We start from the raw sequence: 27592 nt of genomic DNA, 5'->3' as shown, positions 1-27592 counted from the left end.
GCATGTCAGTTCACACAAAAGAAAGACAAGAGAAGCGGTCTGTCTCCAAGGGTTCAGTCGTTACATCAGAGGGTAGTCAGCAAGAGGACACCTCCTTAGAGAACCCCTAGACCTGTCAATTTTTTTGTAAGGGGTACAGGACACCTCCTTAGAGAGCCCCTAGACTGGTCTAATTTTCTGTAATGGGTACAGGACACCTCCTTAGAGAACCCCTAGACTGGTCTAATTTTCTGTAAGGGGTACAGGACACCTCCTTAGAGAACCTCTAGACTGGTCTAATTTTCTGTAAGGGTACATACTTGTGTAGAACACTATATAGGATGTTCACAGGGTTTGCTTTAATTACGATAGAGGGAATAGTCAGGAAGACGATCGAAGCCCCTTTTCTGTAGACTTGTATTCACGAAGTTGATGGCATTGTCAAAGGCCAGTTTCTCCTCGGGGGTGTAAGGATCAATAGTGAGCTGGTTGCCTTTATACTCCCCATCCAAGTGCTTTTTCAGACACGACAGTCGCCCTTCGTCAGGTTCCATCCCCAGGAAACGGAGAATGAGTAGCAATTTAGGAATGGGGTCTTCTCGAAGGTACTCGTAATATATTGGGAGGAGGCGCCGGGCTCTCAGGCCTGCAGAAGCCACCTCCCGCCACCACACTGGGCACCCATTGGCGTGAAGGTGGAACTCTGTGGAGAAAGAACGAAGGTTTAGTCTCTCAAGTTCTGGGAGATTGAGATTGGGGAGTCCCTTTGACTGAATAAAATTAATAGGATACATATAATATCAAGAGAGTTAAACGAAACTGTTAAACTCATACAAACAATTAAACTTTAATATTTCAATTAACGATATACACTTCGTATATCATTTAGGAATGACACAAATAAATCAACTGCATTTTTTCTTAGTGCTTTTCAGCAAAAGTGATCAGGGCGTGACTAAAAAAGCTCATTAATAACGCCTCTTATTTTATTTAATATATATATATTTTTTTAAGAATCATTTAGATAAGCACCTAAGCAAGATGCTGTAATGACTGTCATCTATTTTGTATTATTTATTGAACAAGTCAAATAAATACACAATAGTGGGACATGTGTCATGTTAAGATGTGTTTACTAATTAGCTATAACAAAAAAAAAAGTTTAAGAGAACACCAATAAAGATACTAATCCTTCTACAGGTGGTTGATAGAGTACTAGGTATATAGATTCCTTTACTTCTAATTCCTGATAAATTATTGGGAAACCATCACTATCTAATGGTGACCTCTCTTGTATTTTTATGTATATTTCCCGTTGCTTTAATTTATTAATATATATGTATTATAATCATTGTACATTCTTGTAATCGAACCATGCGTTCGTTTTTTTATGTTGCCCGCGAATTAGCGGCGTGTCCCAGAGGACGCCAGTGTTGTTAATGTCTTCGAAGTGTACACACGCTGTCTGTGCTTTATAAAATTTCTTTGAACAATTAATATTTTTTTATTCAGCCAATCCGTACATTATTATGGTGGCAGCGAACAAACCATTTTATATTGTGTGAACTCGTTTAGTGCCGCGTGAACATTCAACAAGTACTCTCAAATCTTCAAAAGTGAGTTAGCATACTCGGAACATTCGTGGCCGGCCGGCAAACAAAAATATTTACGTGTGCCTTTTGTCCCTGTTCTCCTTCTCGTTTTCAGGTTACAGGCTGAATAACTTTTAGTAAGTAATGGTCCTCACGACCAGTTTTGAGAATGAACTGATTACTGACTGTTGCCGACAGTCGTCACGTGTTTTTTTTTTTTTTTTTTTTTTTTTTTTTTTTGTGCTGGACATTGTTTACGACCGACAGCCTAGGTGGATTCATTTTCCTGTAAATTGGCTTGTGTTTTGTAAAGCGGTCGTAATAATTAATGTTAAATGTGTAATTTTTCTGTTGTTATCGTAAATGTTATTACGTAGTGGAGTAAAGCTACTTTGCCTTCCTTCTGCTATGTCTGAGCCAAAGGTGCCATCTTTTATAAGTCCCCAAATACCATCTGAAACAATGGCAAAGCGCCTTACACTGCTCCATCAAGAACCCTCTGTTATTAAATGTTCAGGCCAAGATCCCCATTATATGGCGATAGATTTTATTCGCCAATGCGAAGATGCCATAGTGAACTCCAATGTTTCGACTGGGCCTGAAAACATCTCCTTTGTGAGGTCCCAGTTTGTGCCACATTATCTGGCCTCTGAGTTGCTGTCAGCGTCGTGCTTAGATCCAAAGTCTTTGGATTATAATTATGACATCTTCGAATCTAATTTCATTAAAATATTTTCAGATACCCCTGGTGGCAACTCTTTCCAGTGGTGTTTCAAGCTGGCTGATACCCTCGTATCCCGACTGGGTACGCTTGACTATAGGTGTGCACAAGCTCAGGCCAGTATGATTGTTGTTGCAGTAGATTCCTTATCCCCCTCATACTGGGTGGATAAGAGCACTATCACTCTTGATAGGTTTCGCCTTATTTTGGCTTTTTTTTATCCTTTTTCTGATGCCTTTTGAGAGAAGAGCTGCATCTTCCCTCCAGTATAAGACTAATGAGACTCTGTTGTCTTTTGCGACAAGGCTTTCCTGTAAACTAGGGGAAGTACCTTCTAGTTCTTTGTGTATTAGCAATGCTCATCAACACGCCCATGTCCCTTGTTCTCCTCAGCCCTCTCAGTCTACAGTTCCTACTCATAGTTCCCCTCAATCTACAGTTACCCCCCCTCTCCTTACATGTACCTTTTGTAACAGGTCTGGTCATTCAAGTGAATTTTGTTACCGCCGTAGGCGTCAGGTACACAAGTCAAGACAGTCCCCTGTTCGCAGGAGTGTACCTACTGTTTCTTCTAATATGTCGCATGACCTTTCTAGAGTAGAACCTCAAGGTAGACTCATTTATTGCCATATCCATGGTCATTGTAAACACTCGACTGATCAATGTTTCAAGTTTTTGAGACTTAGGGATGAGACTTCTCAACAGCCTCGTCAATCCCATTTTCCCCAGCGCTTGTTTCACACCCCAAAGATTTGACCAGTAATGTTCGGTCTCAAATGATTCCCTTTGTGGCTGTTGAGTCTTCTCAATTACTTACCTTCCAATTTCTTACTAGGGATACGCCTCTCTCTGTCACTGTAGACACTGGTGCAAAATGTAGTCTCTTAAGTAGAAAGGGTTATTTTGCTCTACGGGAATTGTATAATCTCCCTTTATCTCCCTTTTGTAATAATTTGCATTCTGTGCAAGGTTCTCCCTTGCTTGTTTTTGGATCTGTTTGTCTTCCCTTGCAGTTTCCCTCGCATGCTACAGTCTTCCAAGTCACTTTCGTTGTTGTTTCTGGTATTGCCCTTAAGTGTGACTGTCTCTTGGGTATTGATGCTCTTACAGTTCATGGTATAGATATTTCTCCTAGTCGTCGTGTGTGACTTTCTGCAATTTTTATATCCCTGCATCCGATAGGCCAGTTTCTGTTTGTGATTCTACTGTGCTTGCTCAGTCTGCGCATTTGCCCTCACCAGCTTCTAAGCGTTTTCACCCTGCTTCTCATTGTGCTGCTGTTGTTATAGAGGAGCATCTTATTGGACCTTCAAGTTCTGTTCGTGTTCCGGTGCGCATTTCAAGTGCCCCTAGAGGGTCTGACGTTCTCTCTTTGCCTGACTCTGTTCGTATTCGTCGCCTTGCATTAGAAGGAACTCTCTCCACTATTCGCGAGGATCATGTTACCACGGCGATGGTAACCAACGTCACAGGTGCTCCTATTCCTCTCTCTCTCCTGGCAGTCACCTAGGCTCCTTTGAGGTGGTACACGTTGCTACTTTCCAGGACTCGCCTATTATAGCAGCTTCTGTACTACAGTCTCCTCCAACACGTGACCCTGTTCACTTAGCTTCTGAATTTGCCACATTTGTAGGCTAGATTGATTTTCCTGAGGAGACGCCTTGTCTCCTTGAACTGTTAGTTGCTCACCGTCAGGCTTTGGCTTTGCCAGGTGATCCGTTAGGGGTTACGGACCGTGTAGCTCATAGAATTGATCTTCAGCCAGGTACTCGTCCTGTTTACGTCCCCTCTTACAGGCTACCTCACTCTCGTCGGCTTATAGTCCAGTCCTTGGTTGATGACTTATTGCGTGAAGACGTTGTACAGGAGTCCCACTCAGAGTGGAACTCGCCTCTTCTCCTGGTGCCTAAGAAAGATGGATCTTTTCGTCCAGTTGTTGATTACAGGAGAGTTAACGAGGTCACTATTCCAGACCATTATCCTCTGCCTCTCTTAAGCGACCTTCTTCAGTCCATTGGCATTGGTAATACGGTGTTCACCTCCTTAGATTTAAAAGCAGGTTTTTGGCAGATACCCCTGGAGGAGAAGTCTCGTGAAGTCACGGCCTTCTCGACTACCAGTGGGCACTATGAATGGCTTCGTTGCCCTATGGGTTTGCTGAATGCTCCTTTGACTTGCCAGCGCTTAGTTAACTCCATTTTTCATGGCTTAGTTGGGAATGAACTTTTTGTTTACCTGGATGATTTGATTTTAATTTCCAAAGATGTGGAAAGCCACTTTACTAAGTTGCCCATGGTCTTGCAACGTTTTGCTGAAGCTGGGTTGAAACTCAACTTACCCAAGTGTTCCTTTTTCAAGTCTAGTATCCAATTCCTAGGTCATGTTGTAGACAAACATGGTATCCACACCACAGGTGATAAAATCAAGGTGGTGAGGGACTTCCCTATACCGAAGACAGTTGAACATGTACGCTCCTTCCTTGGACTTGCAGTATACTATCGTGCATTCATTAAAGACTTTGCTTCAATTGCTTCTCCTCTCACTCGCCTTCTCAAGAAGGACTCTTCCTTCCAGTGGCGTGATGTTCATCGAAATAGTTTTGATTCCTTAAAGCTTGCTCTTACTGCAGCGCCTGTGTTGGCCTTCCCTGATTACAGTCTTCCCTTTACAATTTGTACAGATGCTTCTGGTACAGGCGTTGGAGCTGTGCTCATGCAACAAGTAGACGGGCGTAGACCTCATGTTATTGCATATGCTAGTCGCATTCTTAATAAGCCTGAGTCCCGTTACTCTGTTACTCATTTAGAGGCCCTGGCAGTGGCGTGGGCTTTAAAGCATTTCCGTGATATAATTTTTGGATATCCTATTACAGTCTACACGGACCACACTACTGTCACTCAGTTTTTCACAGGCAAAAATCTTTCAGGCCGTCTAGCCAGATGGTTCCTCACGATCGAGGAATTCAATCCAACCCTTAAACATATCCCGGGGCGTGCGAACAACGTTGCTGATGTACTTTCACGTAATATCCCTGTCGCTGCTGTTACAGTGATTCCTAACTTTTCCCTGCAAGATCTGGCCAAATCTCAACGTGAAGACCCTGTTTGGTCTGCGGTCATTTATGCTTTGGAGTCTGGTGATGATTCCACCTTACCAGCTTTACCAGTACCTCTGTCCCAATTTTCCCTGCAAGACAAGGTTCTCATTCGTAATGTGGAAGTATTTGAGCAAGATGTGGCACAGCTAGTGATCCCTAAGTCTCTAGTTCCCGTCATGATGCCCCTCTGGCTGGTCACCCAGGCCTAAAATGCGACTGGACATTACCTCTCATGTGGCCCGGTGTAGTTCTTGTGCCCAGAACAAAGGTTCTACGAGCACTGCTTCCATCTTAGATTACCCTACTCCTTCTCGCCCTTTTCAGACTGTGGCTATAGACCTTTTGCAACTGCCTCGTAGCACTCAAGGTTCTGTGTATGTCCTTGTGTGTGTGGACCACTTTAGTCGTTTTGTAATATTAGCTCCCTTGCGTAACAAGTCTGCACTAGTTGTAGCCCATGCTTTAGTTTCTCATGTTTTGTGTCCATACACTACTCCTTCGGTGCTCCTAAGTGACAATGGGACGGAATTTAGGAATGAGGTTTTGGCTAGTATTTGTGAACGTTACGGCATCACACAGACGTTCGTGACTGCTTATCATCCGGCGTCCAATGGTCTTGTCGAGAGGACGAACAGGAAAATTCTAGAGATAGTAAGACATGTTGCTAGTAATTTTCATGAGTCTTGGGAAGATTGGCTTCCCCATGTCAGTGCTTGTATTAATAGCACTATTAATGTTTCTACAGGCAAAACGCCTCATTATGTCATTTTTGGAGTTGAAAAACGGCTCCCCTATGATGTGCTTGACAGCCCTGCTCGTCCCCTCTACAATTTTGATGACTATAGTCAACTCCAGAGTCACGCGATGCATGCCATTTATGACTCTGTCAAGGACAAACTTGTTGTTTCCAAGGCCGAAATGTTGAAACACCAACATGTTCGTGCAAAGCCTGTAACCATCATTGTTGGTGATCATGTGTATAAAAGCATGCCTGACCGCCAATCTAAGCTCAATTGTAGATTTGCAGGTCCCCTTTTGGTAACGGAACAGTTACATCCTAATAAGTTCAGGATCTTTGATCCTTCACAGGGACTGAGCGAGGTGTTACACGCGGATAGGCTTAAGGTTACAAAAGTGTCTATCCCTGCATTTATCCAGCCTCCCCCAGTGTCTCCAGTACGTACTATGCCTTGTATATCTACCCCTTATAATTATAATCTTCGGTCAAGGGGTCCTGTGCCTACTTAAACTTTATTTGTGTATTGCATATGATGTATTCATGATGTATTCTTTGTGATGTTTACCATTTTTGTGTCCCTTTCTTAGGTATAATGTGTAACTATTGTTTAGCTCTGAAGTGTAATGTCTTGAATTGTATTTTGTAATGTTTAGCTATTAAGTATCATGTCCCGGACGTCCGGGAACTGCTGTGTTTTTGCGGGTTTTCACTGGCGCCAGTTCTTTTGTGTATTCTTGTATTTGTATAGTTACTGTATATATTTCTTGTACTACTATCCATTTCCTTTTGTGTATCTCTTGTGTTTATATTGTATTCATGTTGTGTTAATGTATAGGGTATGCTGTTGACACATTTCGTCCCACACTTTTCTTGTGCCGCTTTTGTGATTGTGGTGTGTGGGTTCCCTCTCTCTCTTTTTTTTTCTTTTCTTTTTTTTTCTCTCTTTTTTTTTCTCCAGTCTCGGTCATCCAATTTTTCTTTTTGTTTGCTCGGTGGGGTCCCCGAGTGGTGGTGGCCGAGCTATGTAATGGTAACCTTTCTTGTATTTTTATGTATATTTCCCGTTGTTTTTATTTATTAATATATATGTATTATAATTATTGTACATTCTTGTAATCGAACCATGCGTTCGTTTTTTTATTTATTTTTTTTTATGTTGCCCGCGAATTAGCGGCGTGCCCCAGAGGACGCCAGTGTTGTTAACGTCTTCGAAGTGTACACACGCTGTCCGTGCTTTATAAAATTTCTTTGAACAATTAATATATTTTTTTATTCAGCCACCCCGTACAACTAGCTGCCCTCTACACTCCTTTTCCCTCTTTTGGTTTTGTCCATCAACAGTGGACAAATGTTCCCTCAGCTTATTTCTTCCACTTTTTGCATTCGGCTATGCACGAATGCCCTCTGGCACACGGACAGTTAATCCCTATCCTCCCAGTTTTCATTGACATTCTCCCGCTCCCCGTATCTTCCCATTTATTCTCAGAGATTTATGTACCTCCACATTGGCACACACCCAGAACCTAGCTGCAGATGGTCGACGGGTGCGGCTCAATTGGACCCCAAGTCACGTGAGACTAAGAGGTAACGAGGCTGCTGACGAGGCGGCACGTGCGGCCACCAGAATGCCCGACATCAGCAGCGACGTACTACCCAGATTGCAGCAATGCAAGGCACTGGCCCGGTACATTGCTGCCCGAAGGATCGCTGCAGAACGTCAGGAACAAGAGAATTCATCGAGGCTGGCGGTATAGTTTGCAAGATCCATCGCCTACCAGCCCCTTCGAGCCGACCGACAACAAACCAGGGTGGTCCAGGTCACCCTGCATCGCTTGCGTATCAGATACTGAACACGGGAGGAGCTACGGGACGACATCCTCGAGCGGCAGTGCGAACGCTGTGGTTCCCACACAAGTAGTTTTTTGGTCCACTACTTGCTGTCTTATCCCGCCATCACGGAACTGAGGCATAGCATGTCGGATGTGGACATTGAACGAAGCAGGAAAGCCAGGGACGCCCTCCTCGTCCGGAAGGCACAACAAAATGGAAGTGTGCTGGTGGAAGTGGCGCGCCTCGCGCCTCCACCTCGTTTGGGAGGGTGTGCGAAAGAAGGAAGTCGAAGATAAATGTGGGTAAAAGTAAGGTGATGAGATGTACAAGGGGAGAAATTTGCAGCAGACTGCAAGTAAGTATTAAGGAAGACTGGAGGAAGTGGATAGCCTTAGTTTTTTGGGTGCGAACGTGGCGGGAAAGGGAGGAATGGAGGTGGAGGTAGAATGTAGATTCAGAGAAGCAAGTAAATGCCTTGGAGGATTAAAATGTGTGATGAGAAACAGACATTTGGGAAAGGATGCTAAGATGAGATTGTATAAAGGAGTGATTGTGCCATATGGGGGTAGAAACATGGAACATAAGAGAGAAAGAGAAGAAGAGTTTGAAAGTGTTTGAGATGAGGTGTCTGAGAATTATGATAGGGGTTACTAGGCTGAATAGCGTGAGAAACGAGGAAGTGAAGAGGAGAACGAACGTGGAAAGGGAGTTGGGAGATAGGGTGGATGAAAGAACATTGGGATGGTTTGGACACATGGAAAGAATGAATGAAGAAAGATTAGTAAAAGAGGTGTGGAAGGCAGAGGTAGGAGTAAACATGAGGAGGCGACCAAGGATGAGATGGATGGATGGGGTAAAAGGGGTATTTGGAAAGAAGGGAATGTCTGTTGAGTAAGGGCGAGAGAGGGCAGAAGACAGGGGTGAATGGAGAATGGTTGTGTATGTATGATTGCTGTGATGCATGAAGGGGAGTGGGTGGGGGTGAGGGAAGTATGTGTGGATGATATTTTGACGCAACCCGAAGGGATTTCTCCCCGTCTTCTCCATTTCTGCATGAGGAGACGTAGAGGGGGAGTCGCCGATTGAATGAAGCAGCCTTGCTGTGAATGTGCTGTGTTTTGCGACATTGTTTCTGACCCAGGACAGTGGGCGAGATGCAGGGATGACCGTCATTCAGGAAGAGCCAAGATAAGAGGGAGGGAAGGGGGTGGATAGAAGCGGAGTATGTGGGGATGGAATGGGTGGGAGTGTTTTTTATGCCTTTGTTTTTTGGCTACCTCCCTTGTAAGGGGAAAAGCCTTTGGTATATGTATGTATGTATGTATGTATCAACTTATCTATCTGTTTTTGACTGAAAGACACGCCCAAAAGGGCGTAATGAAACAAGCCTGCAGTGGCGGGCTATGGGCCCGCTCGCCTGTTATACAGATGTAAATTTACAATAAAAAGAATGTACCATGAGCGGGTGGTCTTTCCTAGGTAGTCTATATTCCATGTACTTGATCAAGCTCTAATAAGCGAAATGTTGTACTAGTATTTCCCTTATATTCGGTCTGCTATCAGTAGATAACAATAATTTTATTCCATTTAATAACGCTAGACAGATTCATTTGGTTGCAATTTGCCACCTAAAGCAGCGAAGGGGTAGGTGTTTACATTAGTAATAACTGTTGTACGTTTTAGTTCACGCTAGTTGCAATCTTTATACTCACGTACTTTCAGAAGAGAATTGCGGCTCAGGTACGGTGTCCTTAAACTTCATGATGTCATCCGCCTTGCTGCTCTTGTAGTTAAAAAGAGAGATACAAGCTCTGTGGGTGACATTACACAACTGTTAAAGATAAAAAGTATCTTGCAGTGGCCCGCGACGGCTCCAACAATAACAGAGACCAGGTCAGAGAGGAGAAGGAGTAGAAAAAAGAAAGAATATGAGAAGGATGGAAACGAAGAATATAAAGATTAAGATTGAGGAAATAATTATAAGTAATATGAGGAGGAGGTATACGAGAAAGGGATATCATGCAATGAGTTGTGCAGCAGAAGGAGCGAGTTTACACACACACACACACACACACACACACACACACACACTCACACGCATATTAACATCACCTAAGGACTGCAACATAAATTCATAAAGCATCATATTATCCATTTAACGTAGCTGTAGCTGTGAAACAATTATACCAGTAGCGTAGCATGGCGGAGGAGGAGGGGGGGAGGGGCATGATGAGATCATGAAAACCTATCCACACGCCTCATACTACAGCTTGTTAGGCTACACCGCATACCCCCTTGCTCAATCACAACACGGTTTTAAACCACTACACTCCACAAACACTTTCCTGAAAAACCTCACACATAGATCTTTCGATGGCATCAATTCATATAAGCTCCCACACTAGGAATTAGTAAAGTTTTCGATGCTATCCCCCGTGACAATCTCTCAAAGTATATAACACAGACATAGACAATAATACCAAAAGATGGCTGGCCAATTATCTAGCATGTAGAAATGCCTATGTATCATATAATGGCCAATCATCGTTCACCAGAAACTTTAGGAACGGAGTACCACAGGGTTCAGTTCAACCTCCCACACTTTAATTTATACATGCACACTATAAACCCACTATCGGAGAAATAATAACGGAAAATACAGGGAAACTGTATATTTCGACTACTATCTGTAGTCCTCTTCAGCAGAATGCTTAAATTCTGCTGAAGAGGACTACAGATAGTAGTCGAAATATACAGTTTCCCTGTATTTTCCGTTATTATTTCTCCGATAGTGGGTTTATAGTGAACTTTTACAAATGTGTTATAACATACCAGTTTCCAATTATACATGCACGATATACCCACACCTCAGAAACACAAATCTGTTCTTACGCAGACGACATAACAATTAAATGCACACACTGTAATGTAGACAAAGCCACAAAAATACTACAACCATACTTCAACACCTTAACACCTGGTTCACTACAAATAGAATAAAAAAAAGCCTCAACCAAATATACAGCCATAGCTCTCACCAATAGGTCATCGGAACATAGATACCTACCATGTCTATCAACAGCACACTCATACCACATATACATACACCCAAGATTCTTGGCGTAACATACGATACATCCATGTCATTCAAATGACACATCACAAACAAAAGGATATAATGCACACCTAGACTTAACGCGCTTAAATCAATTGTAGGAAGAACATTCGGACAAAACAAAGAAACTACAACTACAGTATACAAAGTATATGCTCAGTGATGAATTATACGAGCCTCCCATGAGCCCTTAATCTCACTAAGACACACTACAACACCCTACAGACCATTCAAAACAAAGCCCTGAAGACAATTACAGGCTACACAAATACAAAACCTACAGACCATTTACACCATGAAACTAAAGTCCTCAAATCTCAAGGATCACCTAACATGAGAGGCACACAAACGCTTGCCGCAGCCTCCACAAACACAACACATCCACTATTCTACATAGCAGAACACCCATACATGATAAGAAACATCAAAACAACACCCAAATACATATATCACACAACTAATCTCTTCTCTTCCTCCAGAAACATATTCATAATCATATCGCTAACTGCTCCATCAACAAATTGAAAGACAATACATTGCTGTATGCCAGACCCCCTGACATCCATCCCTCTGAATCCTCTCTTCCTCTAATGGACAGAGTCCACCTGGCCAGATTGCGGTGTGGCCACCATCCAGCACTTCTAAGCTACCAGAAGAGGCTGGATGACCGCATCGCAGACAACTGTCCAGGGTGCAACACTTCGTCCCATACTATACAACACATTGTGGAAGACTGCATTATAAACAATCACGTACGCCAACAACATATAAGGGATTTGAGGGGAAAACCTATTCCGGCCGTGGCGTTCATTAGGGAGAGGGGACTGCTCTGCCAGTCTAGGAAACGACAACAACAACAACAAGGAGGAGAACAACAACAACATCAAGAACAGCAACAACAACAACAGCAGCAGCAGGAACGACAATGGCACCACCGCTACCACCAACAGCAACTTTAGTAGAAGCAGGCAATCCCAGGGGCAGCTCCTTCTGTCACTTTACCTGGCTGGGTTCCTTATAATCATAATAACCGAATCGCTGGATGTCACGTGAAAAGGAATGTGGGTCTTTTTCACAATCGTGGTTCTATCATTCCAGCTCTCTTTCTCTCCCAGGAACCCTGTAAGGATTGACAACATTATGCGATGCTGTTGCCTTCACGTAAATATACATCAATACTGTAAAATTAATAACTAATAACATTAATCAATAACTAAGAAGATGCATTAACACTGTACATTTCTGTTTAGAAAAAATACTTTAATAATCTGGGAAGTGGCGTATGCATATCGAGAGGGATGTTTGGTATATTACTATGTACCAGTGGGTCAAGTTGACTACAACGTTGCGGCAGACTTCCGCCTAACAGGAACAAACTGACCCAGTTTATCATAATGTTAAATTTAACATGTTTTTCTATAAGATAATACTAGCTTTTTCCATTTTACGGCATGCAGTTGACCTCAACAACTTAAGAGGTTTTTCTTTGACTGTGCTAGATACACTGTTGTACTAAACTCCAGGTGTTGTTTTTTCTTCAACAGAGAGCTGAGATAAGGGCTGTTGGTCAAGACTGCATGTTGTGTCGCCGTGATAAAGGGGTTCGGGTTATCGTATCAGAGATCACTCTTGTACAGCATTTCATAACCCGACCCTAGCGTCCCTTGCAGTTAGGTCTAAGCGGTCCAACTCCCGATAACTAATATCTTATCACTAGAAAGACAAAGGACAGTGCTGAAGCGGGCAGTGCTGAGTGACTCTGCATTTATTCGACCCCCTTAGGCCCTGTTCACACTAGCGGTTTGAACTGTGCGGAAACCAGGGCGGTACCGCATAGTCAAGGAATAACTGCCCGAAAGTGCGTGAACGCCTCATTGTAATTGAATCGCTGCGGTTTAAAAAGTGGCTGTTGAAACAGCTTGTGTGAACAGGGCCTTACTCTTACTTTCAGGCCCCGTTCACACTAGCGGTTTCAACCGCGCGGAAACCGTGGCGGGTGTTACCGCATAGTCAAGGAAAAATTGCGCGGTTGTGTGTGATCGCGTTCATTGACTTATATTGTAATTGAACCGCCGCGGTCCAACTAGTGAACAGGGCCTTGCGCTGTTGTTTTTTGAGCCATGCGGTGTCTCATAACCGCTTTTGGATGGTTCCTCAATTCTCTTCAATCCTGTGCTTGTACTCCCAGCCACTCCCCACTCCTTGATGTCTTTCCCTCAAACCACGGTCTTTCGATTCCTTTGGTTGTGTCAACTGACCTGTTCTGTAAAGCATACCATTGTGGTACACTGACCCTGTGTAGATCCCAGTGGCGGCCTCAATGAGGTAGCGGGTCCATGTGTTGCCTGATCGAGGGTAGGACAGCAGCACCGTGTGAGGTAAATCGTTGCCAAAATCAATATCATACCTGCAGCAATCAAAGTAATAAAGTGAGGGTTTCCGGCAAGATAAGTACATATATATGTATATATATATATATATATATATATATATATATATATATATATATATATATATATATGTATGTATATATGTATGTATATACACACACAACACTGAATGGGTCCCAGTGAACAGATTTACATTTATCAACCACATACATATACCAAGAGTTTTTTCACCCTTACAAGGGAGGTAACCAAAAAGAAAAAGGCATAAAATCATTCCCACCCATTCCATCCCTATCATACTTCTCAGACACCTCATCTCAAACACATTCAAACTCCTTCTCTCTTCCTCTCTTATGTTCCATGTTTCTGCCCCATACAGTGCTGTTGGCACAATCACTCCTGCATACAGTCTCCTCTTAGCATCCATTCCCAAATGTCTATTCCTTATTACACTTTTTAATCCACCAAGACATTTACTCGCTTCTCTCAATCTACATTCTATCTCCACCTCCACTCCACCTTTTCCTGCCACATTTGCACCCAAGTATCAACCACAATTCACTTTAATTCTAAGCCATCAACACCGAGAATCTCGAGGAGGTATACATGCAGAAATTCCAAATGCATATCAAATATTATTGTACGGACATTTCATAATTAGTTTATGCAATAACTACGAAAAACGTAAAATTAAATATTGCAGGAATTAACTGTCTACAAATAATTCCATTATCCATTGGTTACTAGTAGCTCCACTCAAACGATTATACTCCCCTCTGTTTTCTAAATTTGTGGTCAAACCATATCCTCAACTTCCCAAATGGCCGAAACAACAGCAAAAATAATGTCTCCCATGTCTATCTACACACATTTACATCCCGAAAGACTATTTTCGAACGCCACTACTAGATTTTACACCACACTCCTTCACAAAAACGGAATACCACGGTTCCAAAAGCAAAACGGTTGTTCCTGTCCTAGACAATAAACTATGGGATGATATGGCACATCTAAATGCGACTTCTTCGTATTAAGCTTCTTGATCTAAATATGGACGGAAGGCGACCTCCCAACCGCCTGGAGAGAAGCCATTGTCCTCCACTTCCCCAAATCAGGAATGGACAAAACTGCCCTTATTAGTTTGGGTTTATACCAGTGTTTCTCAACAACAACAACAACAACAACAATAACAATAATAATAATAATAATAATAATAATAATAATAATAATAATAATAATAATAATAATAATAATAATGATGATGATAATGATGATAATGATGATAATGATAATAATGATAATAAATAATGATAATAAATAATGATAATAAATAATGATAATAAATAATGATAACAATTTATGATAATAAATAATGATAATAAATAATGATAATAAATAATAATAATAAATAATAATAATAATAATAATAATAATAAATAATAATAATAAATGGTAATAACAACAAATAGTAATAAATAATAGATAATAATAATAATAAATAATAAATAATAATAATAATAATAATAATAAATAATAATAATAATAATAAATAATAATAATAATAAATAATGATAATTAAATAATAATAATAATTAATAATAATAAATAATAATAATAAATAATAATAATAAATAATAATAATAATAATAAATGATAATAAAAAATAATAATAATAATGATAATAGTAATAAATAATAATAGTAATAAATAATAATAGTAATAAATAATAATAGTAATAAATAATAATAGTAATAAATAATAATAATAATAAATAATAATAATAATGATAATAATAATAAATAATAATGATAATAAATAATAATGATAATAAATAATAATGATAATAAATAATAATGATAATAAATAATAATGATAATAAATAATAATGATAATAAATGATAATAATAATAATAATAATGAATAATAATAATGAATAATAATAATAATAATAATAATAATAATAATAATAACAATTAATGATAATAATAACAATTAATGATAATAATAACAATTAATAATAATAATAATAATAACAATAATAATAATAATCAATAATAACAATAATGATAATGATAATAATGATAATGATAATAATGATAATTATAACAATAGTAATGATGATAATAATAATGATAATTATAATAATTATAATAATAATAATGATAATAATAATAATTATAATAATAATAATGATAATAATAATAATGATAATAATAATAATAATAATAATAATAATAATAATAATAATAATAATAATAATAATAATAATAATAATAATAATAACAACAACAACAATAACAATAACAATGACAATGACAATGACAATGACAACAACAACAATAACGATGACAACAATAACAATAACAATGACAATGACAATGACAATGACAATGACAATGACAATAATAACAACAATGATAATGATAATACAATGATAATGATAATGATAATGATAATGATAATGATAATAATAATAATAACAAGAATAATAATAACAATAATGTGGATAGGAGGTAAAGGGAACACGGGCTGAGGGAAATACTTTTATTCCTGACTAGTTTCGCCTGAGTGGCTTCTTCAGAGGAATAGTTTGAAGTCAAGTTAACAATATATAATTAGCATAACAGAGGAACGTGGTAATGTGTCAGGTTGGTCCCCCCAATCGACGTCATCTGTCGGTGTGACGAGTCATCGCAGCGGGTGGACCAATTATCCGCCTGTTGGTCGTCGCGTGGCTGAAATGTCCGTCTGGATCAGGGGCTCTGTGTATATTGTTCATGATGATAAAGCGTGCTGTTGCTTTAGCCCATATTAAATCCACAGTCCTCTTATTGATGTTATCATGGATGTTGATAAAAACGGACTCCATCGCCTTTCTTTCTTGCCGTGTGATGTTATCCATAAGAATTTTTGCCTTGTCCCATTTCGGTAGATGGCCTCGTTCGTCGACATGGTTAACTATCGCACTGCTAACCCTGTGGTGTCTAACATCTGCTTGGTGTTCTTTTATTCTGGTGTCTAAGCCCCTGCTAGTTTCACCGATGTATTTCCTATCACATCCACCACACGGGATTTCATATACTACGCTGTTTTTATTTAAGGTTGGGTCTTGTTTCTTGATTATAAGGTCCTTCACTTTCGTACCTGTAGAAGTCGCAAGACGAATGTTGGAGTACGATAAGATTTTTTCTAGGTCTCTCGTTAGACTGGAATTTGGGACCACCCAATACTTAGTGTTGGATTTTTCTCTTTTGTTGCGTAGTATATTACGGGCCTTCTCCTCCAGGGTGCAAAGTAATCCTTTGGGGTATTTGAGTCCTTCAAAAGTCGTTTTTATCATTCTTATTTCATCCGCTAAAAATTCGTCACTGCAAATACGAAACGCTCTCAAGAACAGACCTATCACCACACCAGTCTTTGTCCTCCTATCATGTGCACTGTAGTAATGAATGAAGCCATTCTTATTCGTCGGTTTCTTGTAAACTTTAAATTTAACACCACACCCTGACCACACCCTGACCTTATAATCAAGAAACAAGACCCAACCTTAAATAAAAACAACATAGTATATGAAATCCCGTGTGGTGGAATCAACTCAGCGCTCCTAGAGGTCGGACGTCTCTCCACTCCAGCTCACTCAACAAGCGCCCAGCAACCTTCGCCGGCAGGTGGTGGCGAGGAGATATATCTCCTTTGCTGCTGCCGGTCTGGCACAGGCCGACCTCTTCGTTGACGTCGGCAGGTGGGTTTACACCAAGACAAATACACACATTTCCCAGTCACGTAATTTTCTGTTTTCAGAGTAGTGCTTGGAAGAAAAGAGGGACACGCACACTTGCTCGCTGGCTTAGCAGAGGCCCAACCCAACTCTTAATCAGAACCCTTATCTAATCGCCGGCTGGTCGACAGAGAGGAATTCGGAAGCCTCTCTGTCCAACCGGCCCGCAACCTAACGCTGACCTCTTCGCTGACACTGGCGAACGGGTTTACACTTCTGACATTTACACACAATTCCCAATCACGTAATTCTCTGCTTTCAGAGTTGTGATTGAAGGGAGAAAGATAATACAACACCCGCCCGCCTGCCCCCCTTCGCACCGCCACTGGATCTACTCTACAGACTCTCAAACCCAACCTGGGGAAAAGCAGGAACAGCTCAGGCCTTATTGGGGCTAAACAGGAACGCGCTCTATACGCGGGAAGTGAACTCTACTCACTTCCCGTAAGATACATACACACACCTCTCACGAACATAGCCACGACCCACGCACAAACATATACACTCACTTTTTCTTTGACTAAAATTCGCTTCCTTTCTAACTTTCTCTTATACAACATCTACTCATTTCAGTTTACCTCCCACTAAAGATTTTTCCGTTTTTCCACCTTTTCTACTACTACGCCTCCTACCATTTTCTGATTTTTTGGTGATTGTAATCCCGGCGTCGGCGCCGCCGTCCGAGTTCCCTGTCCATTTCTCCCGAGCCACCACCACCAACAGCCCCTGATCGCTCGCTTAATCGCCCGGTGGCAATAGCCCTCTTTACACTACTATCTTTTCATTTTCTTACAGACATTCTTCCCCTCCCACAAATACCGATCCGCGCGAGCGGGTGGTCTTACCTAGCTAGTCCGCTAGTCCGCTCAAACGGTGCGCCCTGGAAAGTAGCCAGGTGCGCTGCAATATAACGGAAGATTTAATTGATAAAATATGCTTGTATTTGAAGAAAAAAAATTATAATTTTCATATATTTTAGAGACACCAAAAATGTGGTTTAATAATCAGCGTCAACTCTTCGCTATTTGAAATTTTGAACTGAAAGGTAAATTCCTTAATCTTTAAGAAGCAATGGCATGGATAATCCTTTCCCTGTTTCTTTCGTAGGGGATTCAAATGAGTCATTTCTGATGCCCCCTCCCCCCCCTCCCTCTCAACTGATTATTGAATGACAATCCGGATCTTTTGATACTTTCCATTTATCTTTTATTCCGTTTATCTTTTATATTTTCGTTTTACATGATGTGTGGGAGTTTGTGATTAACTAGTTCCTTTTTTTGGGGTAGAATCAATGATGTGCCCCAAAGTTTTGGTTACTTCATAGGTGCACCCTGGTGTAAAAAAGTTTGAGAAACACTGGTTTATACAGTCACGACGTTGTCTACGACAACGCCATGATGATCACGCAATTGTGGCAGCGTTGTCGTGAGGGGAGTTGTTCTCATGATGGTTTTCATCATGAATCATTAATCGATGAATACTATCTTGAAAACCACTCATCACGACACCGCTACCACGATTGCGAGGTCACCGTGGCGTTGGCGGAGACACAGTCGAGAATATTTAAACCCATTTTAAGGCAGCTCGTACACCGACGCAACTAGATGCATGAACCCGATCGCACGCAGTTTAAAAGTGCTGTAATTGTAAGGAACATCGTAAGCTTGTTTTGTATGACTTCATGTGAAGTAGTAGCAGTCTCTATGTTGCAAGGGCAAGGTGGGTGGTGTGGATTTGCAGATAAAAAACGTGTGACAACTGAATATGGGGAAGGTGCAATCGGTTTCATGCAACTGGCTGCGTCGATGTGTAAAGCTGTCTTAGAAACTGCCACCCAGTCACTCTCACAAACTGTTCCTGCAAATTCCTAGAAAAAATAAAGTCTCATTCCGACTTTCATGGCAACTGGAACTCTTTCAAACATGGCAGATAGAATACCATGAATTCACTCTCTCTTTTAATTAAAACACATCTCAGAAGCTCAGTCGATTCTGTGTGTAAGCGTGCTATTGTGGCTAATTCCAGATTATAAGCACTGTGACATCCTTTCGGGAAGAGGAAGAAGCAATTCCGTACTTACTTATTGCAGTTTGGGTCTTCAGGCCAAAGAATTTTGCTCCTAGATGATCTCAGGGGTCTAAGCTGCCGCACGCCTTGCTCGATTCCTTCGGGATCTTCACGATTTAAGACTGGAGGGTGGAAATCTAGGGCATTTAAATTCAAACTATGATCCATCATTCAAAAGCTAATTTATCTAGCTATACGATGGCATAACCCAAATTATTCTTTGTTAGCTTTTTGTTTTGTTTTTTGGCAAATGTTTATTTGAAGGAAGTGTATTTTTTTCTTTTTCAACGCATTAATATAGATTAAAATTCAAACTATGATACATCACTCAAAAGCTAATTTATTCAGCTACACGATGATACAAGATTATTTTCTATTAGTTTTATTTGGCAAATGTTTTTGAAGGAAATTATAAAAAGAAATGCCTTTCGACTACGCTCCATTCTTCTTTTTTGTCTTTTATTTTGTATTTAGAACTATTTTGAGCACAGTACTTAACAAAATCACTCTTTATCTACAAAACTAGGCGTTTGAAGTACAGGTCGAAGCTCCCAAACTCGGCAATCTAAGACCTGGCGATACCTAAAAATCGGCTACAATTACGTGCCTTCTAAAACCCGGCGGAACACCCAAAACACGGCATCGTATTTCCCGGCACGGCCGCTTCGCGCTGCCATGATCATTTCCCGGCACCAGTTTATGTATGGTGGTTTGTTGTGACAGTACTATGGTGTGGAGTCCATTGTTATTTCGTGTATCTTGAGTACCTCTGTAGCCCTATTATTGCTATTACGGCTCCCAAACGTCAAGAAACATCTATTTTCTAAGAGTCAGAAAATTATATTACTCGGCTTGGTGTTTATGTTTGGTGTTTATGTTTAATATGTTTATGTTTCCCATGTACCACCACTTCTGTTTTTCTCTACATTTGTTATGTGGTGTAATCAAATATTAGGAACATCATACAGTTGGTTTAATTTCTGTTCCAATTATTTCCATCATGGACCATAAATTCTGCTAGAGTGACTGGATTATGCACCACCATTTCTGTTTTTCTCTACAGTTGTTATGCAATGTAATCAATTATTAGGAACATCATACAGTACGTTTAATTTCTGTTCCAATTATTTCCATCATGGACCATAAATTCTGCTAGATTGACTGGACTATTTTACCTGTTTTGCTCATTACACTTATTCCAGATGAAGAGCTCACCTTGACGCTGTGGTTCCTGTTGTGAGGTCAAATGAGGCGTGGATGATGGACTTAGTTGGAACAGGTATTGAGATTTGTTCTTCATGACAAACAGCAGAAACATCGCATTCAGGGACAACACCACGAGGATTCCTTGGCGTATAAATGCTGTGGACAATCAGTCAGTAGAAAAGAAGCTTGACCAAACCGTAGTTACAAGGGGCTATGTGTGGGCTAGAAAAATAGAATTAATATAACAATGAAATTATAACAACATAAAAAAACATTAGTAAAAATAAATGAAAATTATAATAAAATCATAACAAAATAAGCATTTATGGTAAATTTTATTACTGAATAGTATAACTTATAAAATCATACTTTATATAACAAAACTTGATCAATTACATGCCTATAATAGGCGTTCTAGTAGAAATATATTGGGTTGGGTAATGAATTTATGGCCAAGCATAAAAAGACATTGTATAGAAAAATTATAGTTTTATCTTCTCACAATTCAAAGGATAGAGTCAGACCACTTGCGCCCTGTGGCAGCAGCATCTGCTGCGCACGCGCAACGGGCTGTGATGTCAGTTCAGTCGCCCAGCCAACCACCGTGAAACGAATTTTGTGCAACTGTTCTCCACAAGGTTGATGTGGATGAAAGTGAAGCTGGGAAGGGAGATGTGGGTTTTTGGAAGTGTGTATGAACCTGGTAGTGAGAAAAGCGTAGATGAAAGGGAGACATTTGGGTAGATATAAATGAGTGCATAGAGGGATTAGGGAGAAATGTCAATGTAGTTGTATTGGGAGACCTTAATGCTAGGGTAGGAAATGAACCAATTGACGGAGTGATTGGGAAGTATGGAGTTCCAGGTAAAAATCGTAGTGGAGAGTTGATGGTGGAGATGTGTCTTGAAAGAGAGTTGATGATAGCAAATACAGTGTTTAGGAAGAAAGTCAAGCATAAGTACACATGGGAGAGGGTGGTGGATGGAAGGATGCCAGATAGAGCTTTAATGGACTATATAGTGGTGACCAGGAGTATGGTAGGAAGAGGTAAGGATGTACATGTTCTAAGGAGAGAGAGTGGGAGAATATCAGATCATTTTCTGGTGGAAGGTAAATTGAGAGTGGAGAATAGGTGGAGAAAGAGGAAAAGGGCAGAAGGTAGGGAGGTACTTAGAGTGAACTGCTTAAATGAGAAAAAAAAAGGAGAATGAGTATAAGAAAAAGCTGAAAGAGGAGTGGGAGGGAGTAAAGGATAGAGTAGAACTAGGAGTGGAGGAGGAATGGGGATGGTTCAAGGAGGGAGTCATAAGGTGTGCAAAGATGGTGTGTGGAACAAGGAGAGCGGGAGGAAATAGAAGGAAGGGTAGTGAGTGGTGGGATGAGGAAGCAAAAAATAGGTGTAGAAGAGAAGAAGCAGGCATTCATAGATTGGTTACAAATTAGGACGAGGGAATCGTATGAGAGGTACAAAGTAAAGAGAAGGGAAGTTAAGCATAAGATAAAGGAAGCAAAGAGGAGAGCAGATGTCAAATGGGGTAAGAGTATGACAGAAATTTTTGAAAGCAATAAAAAAGATGTTTTGGAAGGAAATTCAAAGAGAAAGAGGAGGCGAATCAAGTAGAGAAGAAAAGGTAAAAGGTGCAGATGGAGAGATGATAATGGAAGAGAAGGCAGTGAGAGGAAGGTGGGTAGAGTATTTTAGGGATTTGCTAAATGTGCAGGAGGATAGGGAGGAAAAGGTAGATGCAGTGGGAAGCGCTTAGAAAATGACAGTGATGAATGAGGAAAATGGAGGAGAAATAGGGAAGGATGAAGTGAAAGCAGCTGTTAAGATGATGAGAGCAGGTAAGGCACCTGGTCTGGATGGATGCCATGCAGAATGTCTGAAGAAAGGAGGTACAGTTATGGTGGACTGGCTGGTGAGGTTATTCAATGTTTGTTTAAGAGAGGGTGGAGTGCCGGAGGACTGGAGGAGTGCCTGTATAGTTCCGCTTTACAAGGGAAAGGGGGACAAGTGTGAGTGTAGTAGTTTCAGAGGGATCAGCTTGTTGAGTGTAGTTGGGAAGAATTATGGGAGGCGTCTTGATTGAGAGGATTAGGAGAGGAACAGAGGGAGTAATTGGTGAGGAACAGTGTGGATTTAGGACAGGTAGGGGTTGTGTAGATCAGATCTTTGTGGTAAGACAGAAATGTGAGAAAGCTATAGGAAAAGGTAAGGATGTTTTGGGCTTTTATAGATCTGGAAAAGGCTTACGACAGGGTAGACAGGAAGGCACTGTGGGAGATACTGCAGATATATGGGATAGGAGGAAAGCTGCTAAGAGCAGTCAAGAGTTTTTACGAGAGTATTAGAGCTTGTGTTAGGATTAGAAATGGAGAGAGTGAATAGTTTGAGGTAAAGGTGGGACTTCATCAGGGATGTGTTATGTTGCCCTGGCTGTTCAATCTTTACATGGATGGGGTGGTGCGATAGGTGAATGCAAGGGTAGTGGGTCAGGGGTTTAAGATGGTTAAAGAAAATGGAGAAAAGTGGAAGGTGAGCCAGTTATTGTTTGCTGACGACATTGCGCTTGTAGTAGGATCAGAGGAGGGATTGAGGAAGTTAGTAACAGAGTTTGAGAAGGTGTGTGAAAGATGGAAGCTGAAAACAAATGTGGGCAAAAGTAAGGTGATGAGTTGTACAAGGGGAGAGAGTGACAGCAGGCTGGAAGTGAGCATTAAGGGTGAAAGACTGGAGGAAGTGGATAGTTTTAGATACTTGGGTGTGAATGTGGCAGGAAAGGGAGGAGTGGAGGTGGAGGTATAATGTAGATTCAGTGAAGCGAGTAAATGCCTTGGTAGATTGAAAAGTGTAATGAGAATTAGACATCTAGGAATGGATGCTAAGAGGAGGTTATATGAAGGTATGATTGTGCCAACAGCATTGTACGGGGCAGAAACATGGAACATGAAAGAGGAAGAGATAAGGAGTTTGAATGTGTTTGAGATTAAATGACTGAGAAGTATGGTAGGGGTTACTAGGCTGGATAGAGTGAGAAATGAGGAGGTAAGGAGGAGAACAGGGGTGGAAAGGGAGCTGGGAGATAGGGTTGATGAAAGAGTATTAGGATGGTTTGGACACATGGAAAGAATGAGTGAAGAAAGATTAGTAAAAGAAGTGTGGAAGGCAGATGTGGAAGGAGTGAATATGAGGGGGCGTCCTGGGATGAGATGGATGGATGGAGTGAAAGGGGTATTACAAAAGAGAGGAATGTCTGTTGAGGAAGGACGGGAGAGGACAGAATATAGGGGTGAATGGAGAGGGGTTGTGTATAGATGATGCTGTGATGCATGAGGGGGAGTGGGTGGGGGATGGGGGATGAGGAAGTATGTATGAAAACAAAATTTGACGCAGCCCGAAAGGATTTCTCCTCGTCTTCTCCTTTTCTGCATGGGGGGACGGAGAGGGGGGTCGCCGAATTTATGAAGCGGCCTTGCTGTGGATGTGCTGTGTCTTGCGATACTGCTTCTGACCCAGGGCAGTGGACAGGATGCAGGGATGACCCGTCATCCAGGAGGTGCTAAGATAAGAGGGAGGGAGGAGGGTGGACGGGAGTGGAATATATAGGAAATGGAATGGGTGGGAGTGGTTTCTATGCCTTTTTCTTTTTGGCTACCCCCCCCATGTAGGGGGAAAAAGCCTTTGGTATATGTATGTATGTATGTTCTCCACTCTAACATCAGTACACAAAATTTTGCTCGTAATAACATCCATAAAGCTACGTTATCATCGATAACAAAGGACCGTTTTAAGCAAGCAGTTTAAGCATGTGTGTGTATTTATCCGATTCCTTTTTACCAGACCATAATATCGGGGGTTGCGATGTGTTGATGGGGACCGTCTCAACGTCTCGATTTGTCAAACTTGGCGAGTGCGTGCGTGCGTGCGTGCGTGTGTGTGTTATTCAGCATGGTTTTGGATCATATGTTGGAATTGTGATTGACAGCTATTACCTTCCTGATGAGAGTTCAGAGTTCATACAAGGTCCGATCCGGTAATGTTGTGAGTATACGCGCACACCCACACATTCTTCCTCCTCCTTTTCCTCCTCCTCCTTTCATCCTCCATTTTCTCCTCTCCTCCCTCTTCTCTTCCCTTTCTTTCCCCTCTCACCCCTCCTACCTACCTCCATCTCCCTCCTCTTCTTCCTCCCTACCTCCTTTTCTTTTCTCACCCTCCTTCCTTCTTCATCTCACCCCCTCCTTCCTACTTCCTCCTCCTCTTTTTGAAACGCGTCTTGATGATTAAATCTGTACCTAAATGGAAAGCCTGACACATCCAACCACTCATAATTTGATGGGTTCCCTCTCGTTACGAGTGTAAACCTTACGATCTGAATGTAATGCAAAAGTCCTCTGAAGAAGACCAAGGTGGTCGCAACGCTAAGGCAATAAATTTATTCCCAACCCATCTCTCTTTCATATATATATATATATATATATATTTATATATATACATATTTGCATATATGCATATATATATACATATATATATATATATACATATATATGTATATATATATACACATATATATATATGTGTGTATATATATATATATATATATATATATATATATATGTAGAGACATTGGGACAAATTATGGGAAAGGTGGAGGGGAAACCACGGGTCTTTATCTGCTTCTCGAGTTTATTCCTGACCGGTTTCGCTTACAATAGCTTCTTCAGAGGAAGCTATTGTAAGCGAAACCGGTCAGGAATAAACTCGATAATCAGATAAAGACCCGTGTTTCCCCCTCCACCTTTCCCATATATATATATATCTTTTTTCAACCACATTAACTTTTCACTTTTAATTCCATGTCATCACGATCGAGACTGACAATGCGCTCGACGGAGAAATATGCAGAAACTGATACGAAGTGAAGCCAAGGATTCGAACCCCAGCCCAGACGTACCAAAGTGACAGTGACTAACCACTTTGTTACGTCTGAGCTCGGGTGCATCTAATGACTATGAAAGTTATGTATCAATACAGAGAGATTTAAAAAAGACAATAAAAAAAGAAAACGACAATACGAAATGAACATCGCTGATAAATCCAAAGAGAATCCCAAATAATTCTATAGTTACATTAGAGATAAAAAGGTTATTAGGAATCACATTGGTCCACTATTATCTTCAAATGAAGGAATGTGTAATATTTTAAACAATTATTTTAGCTCGGTATTCGTAAACGAAACACCTCAAAGTGAACTCCAAATTGAAACCTGTGAAAAGTCTAGGGTAAACTTACTCACTACGGTAAATATAACAAAAGAGGAAATTAAAAGGTGTGTAGATAAACTCAAAATTAATAAAACACCAGGGCCTGACGGTTGGCATCCAAGAATCTTAAAGGAAATGAAAAATGAGATTGTTGTTCCATTAGAAATTACTTTCAAGAAATCCATCATATCCAGAGATGTCCCAATAGAATGGAAGCTAGCTAACGTTACTCCCATATTCAAAAAAGGTGACAAAAAGAAACCAAATAACTATAGGCCTATAAGTTTGACTTCAATCGTAAGAAAAATAATGGAAACTATCATCAGAGATGCTATCGAACATCATTCAGAAAACGTTCTTGCGTGACTAACTTACTCGAATTCTACAACACAGTGATCTCGAGTTATGACAAAAGAAACTATATAGATTTAATATATCTAGACTTTGCAAAAGCTTTTGATACCGTCCCACACGAAAGACTACTTACTAAATAAGCTTCGCACGGAATAAGTGCGAAAACAGAGAGTTGTTTTAAATGGAAAAATTTCTACATGGAAAAATGTTGCAAGTGGAGTTCCTCAGGGTTCCGTTCTTGGGCCACTTCTATTCATAGTATATATAAACGATATAGACCATGGACTAAAATCTACTGTTTCCAAATTTGCTGATGATACAAAACCGTGCGAAATGGCAAATGATCACTTAAACCAATTAGATATTCAAGAAGATTTAGACAAATTACAGCAATGGTCTGAAAAGTGGCTAATGAAATTTAACACAAGTAAATGCAAAGTAATGCACATAGGTAAAAATAACAGTAAGTACGATTACAAGTTATTTGGAAATTCGTTAACAAAAGTGGATAGTGAAAATGATCTCGGCGTAATTATCAGTAACGATCTCAAATCATCCAAGCAGTGTATTTCAGCCTCTGAGAAAGCAAATAAGATTCTAGGACTGATTGCGCGATCTTTTGACTTCAAAAGTCCATCACTCATTAACAAGCTATACAAATCGTTACTTCGTCCACATTTGGAATATGCTGTTTCCGTATGGTCACCGAATCTCATTAAAGACATTGACAGACTGGAAAAAGTACAACGGCGAGCCACAAAACTGATTCCAGTTATCAAAAATAAATCATACGAAAATCGACTAAAACATATGAATCTGTTTTCCCTAAAAAAGCGTAGACTCAGAGGTAACTTGATACAGGTCTTTAAGATTTTAAAGGGAATTGACAACATCAAAAGTGACAACATTTTCACATTGAATGAGAATCAGACAAGAAACAATGGTCTCAAACTGTCCGGAAATAGATTCAATTTGGAAGTAGGTAGAAACAACTTTGCCAACCGTGTAGTTAATGAATGGAATAAACTTCCTGCACAGGTAGTGCAATGTAGTTCAGTTCGAAGCTTTAAGAATCATTTAGATAAACACCTAAGCAAGATGCTGTAATAATTATAATTTATCTTATATTATTTGTTTTTGTTTTGTTATCAATTGTCTGTTTGATTCTCATTTATTATTAGTTATATGTCAATTTATTATTATTTACTATTTACCTGTTTGTTTATTATTTAACTATACATATGCATTTATTTGTGTTTTTTATTTGTTATTTACATTATTATAGTTTTTATTTATCAATTTATTATTATTATGATTTTTTTCGCATCCGACCTAGATATGGACCAAAAGGTCTCCTGTCGGCATGCTCCGCCTTTGTAATCCTTTGTAAATCCTTTGTAAAAACGACTTCGGTTACGAGATTTGAATATTCAAATCTCCAACTGTCAAATTATCTTTC

General features: G+C 40.3%; 1 protein-coding gene across 1 annotated transcript; it reads right to left on the bottom strand.

Moving 5' to 3' along the window:
* Positions 1–338: 338 nt before the first annotated feature.
* LOC143019347 (sialate:O-sulfotransferase 1-like) lies at positions 339–20626 on the bottom strand. Its single transcript, XM_076174985.1, has 7 exons — positions 20524–20626; positions 19322–19430; positions 13332–13480; positions 12076–12193; positions 9675–9769; positions 9347–9375; positions 339–749 (listed from the first exon to the last, which is right to left on the bottom strand). The coding sequence occupies exons 1-7, from the start codon at positions 20624–20626 to the stop codon at positions 339–341; spliced, it is 1014 nt and encodes a 337-aa protein (XP_076031100.1).
* Between the last annotated feature and the right edge of the window lie 6966 nt (positions 20627–27592).

The sequence above is a fragment of the Oratosquilla oratoria genome, chromosome 37 (genome assembly GCF_046742065.1).
Source record: "Oratosquilla oratoria isolate Oo_2021 chromosome 37, ASM4674206v1, whole genome shotgun sequence".
Classification (NCBI taxonomy): Eukaryota; Metazoa; Arthropoda; class Malacostraca; order Stomatopoda; family Squillidae; genus Oratosquilla; species Oratosquilla oratoria.
Note: the sequence above shows the minus strand (reverse complement) of the source record. Positions and strands in the feature narration are given on the sequence as shown.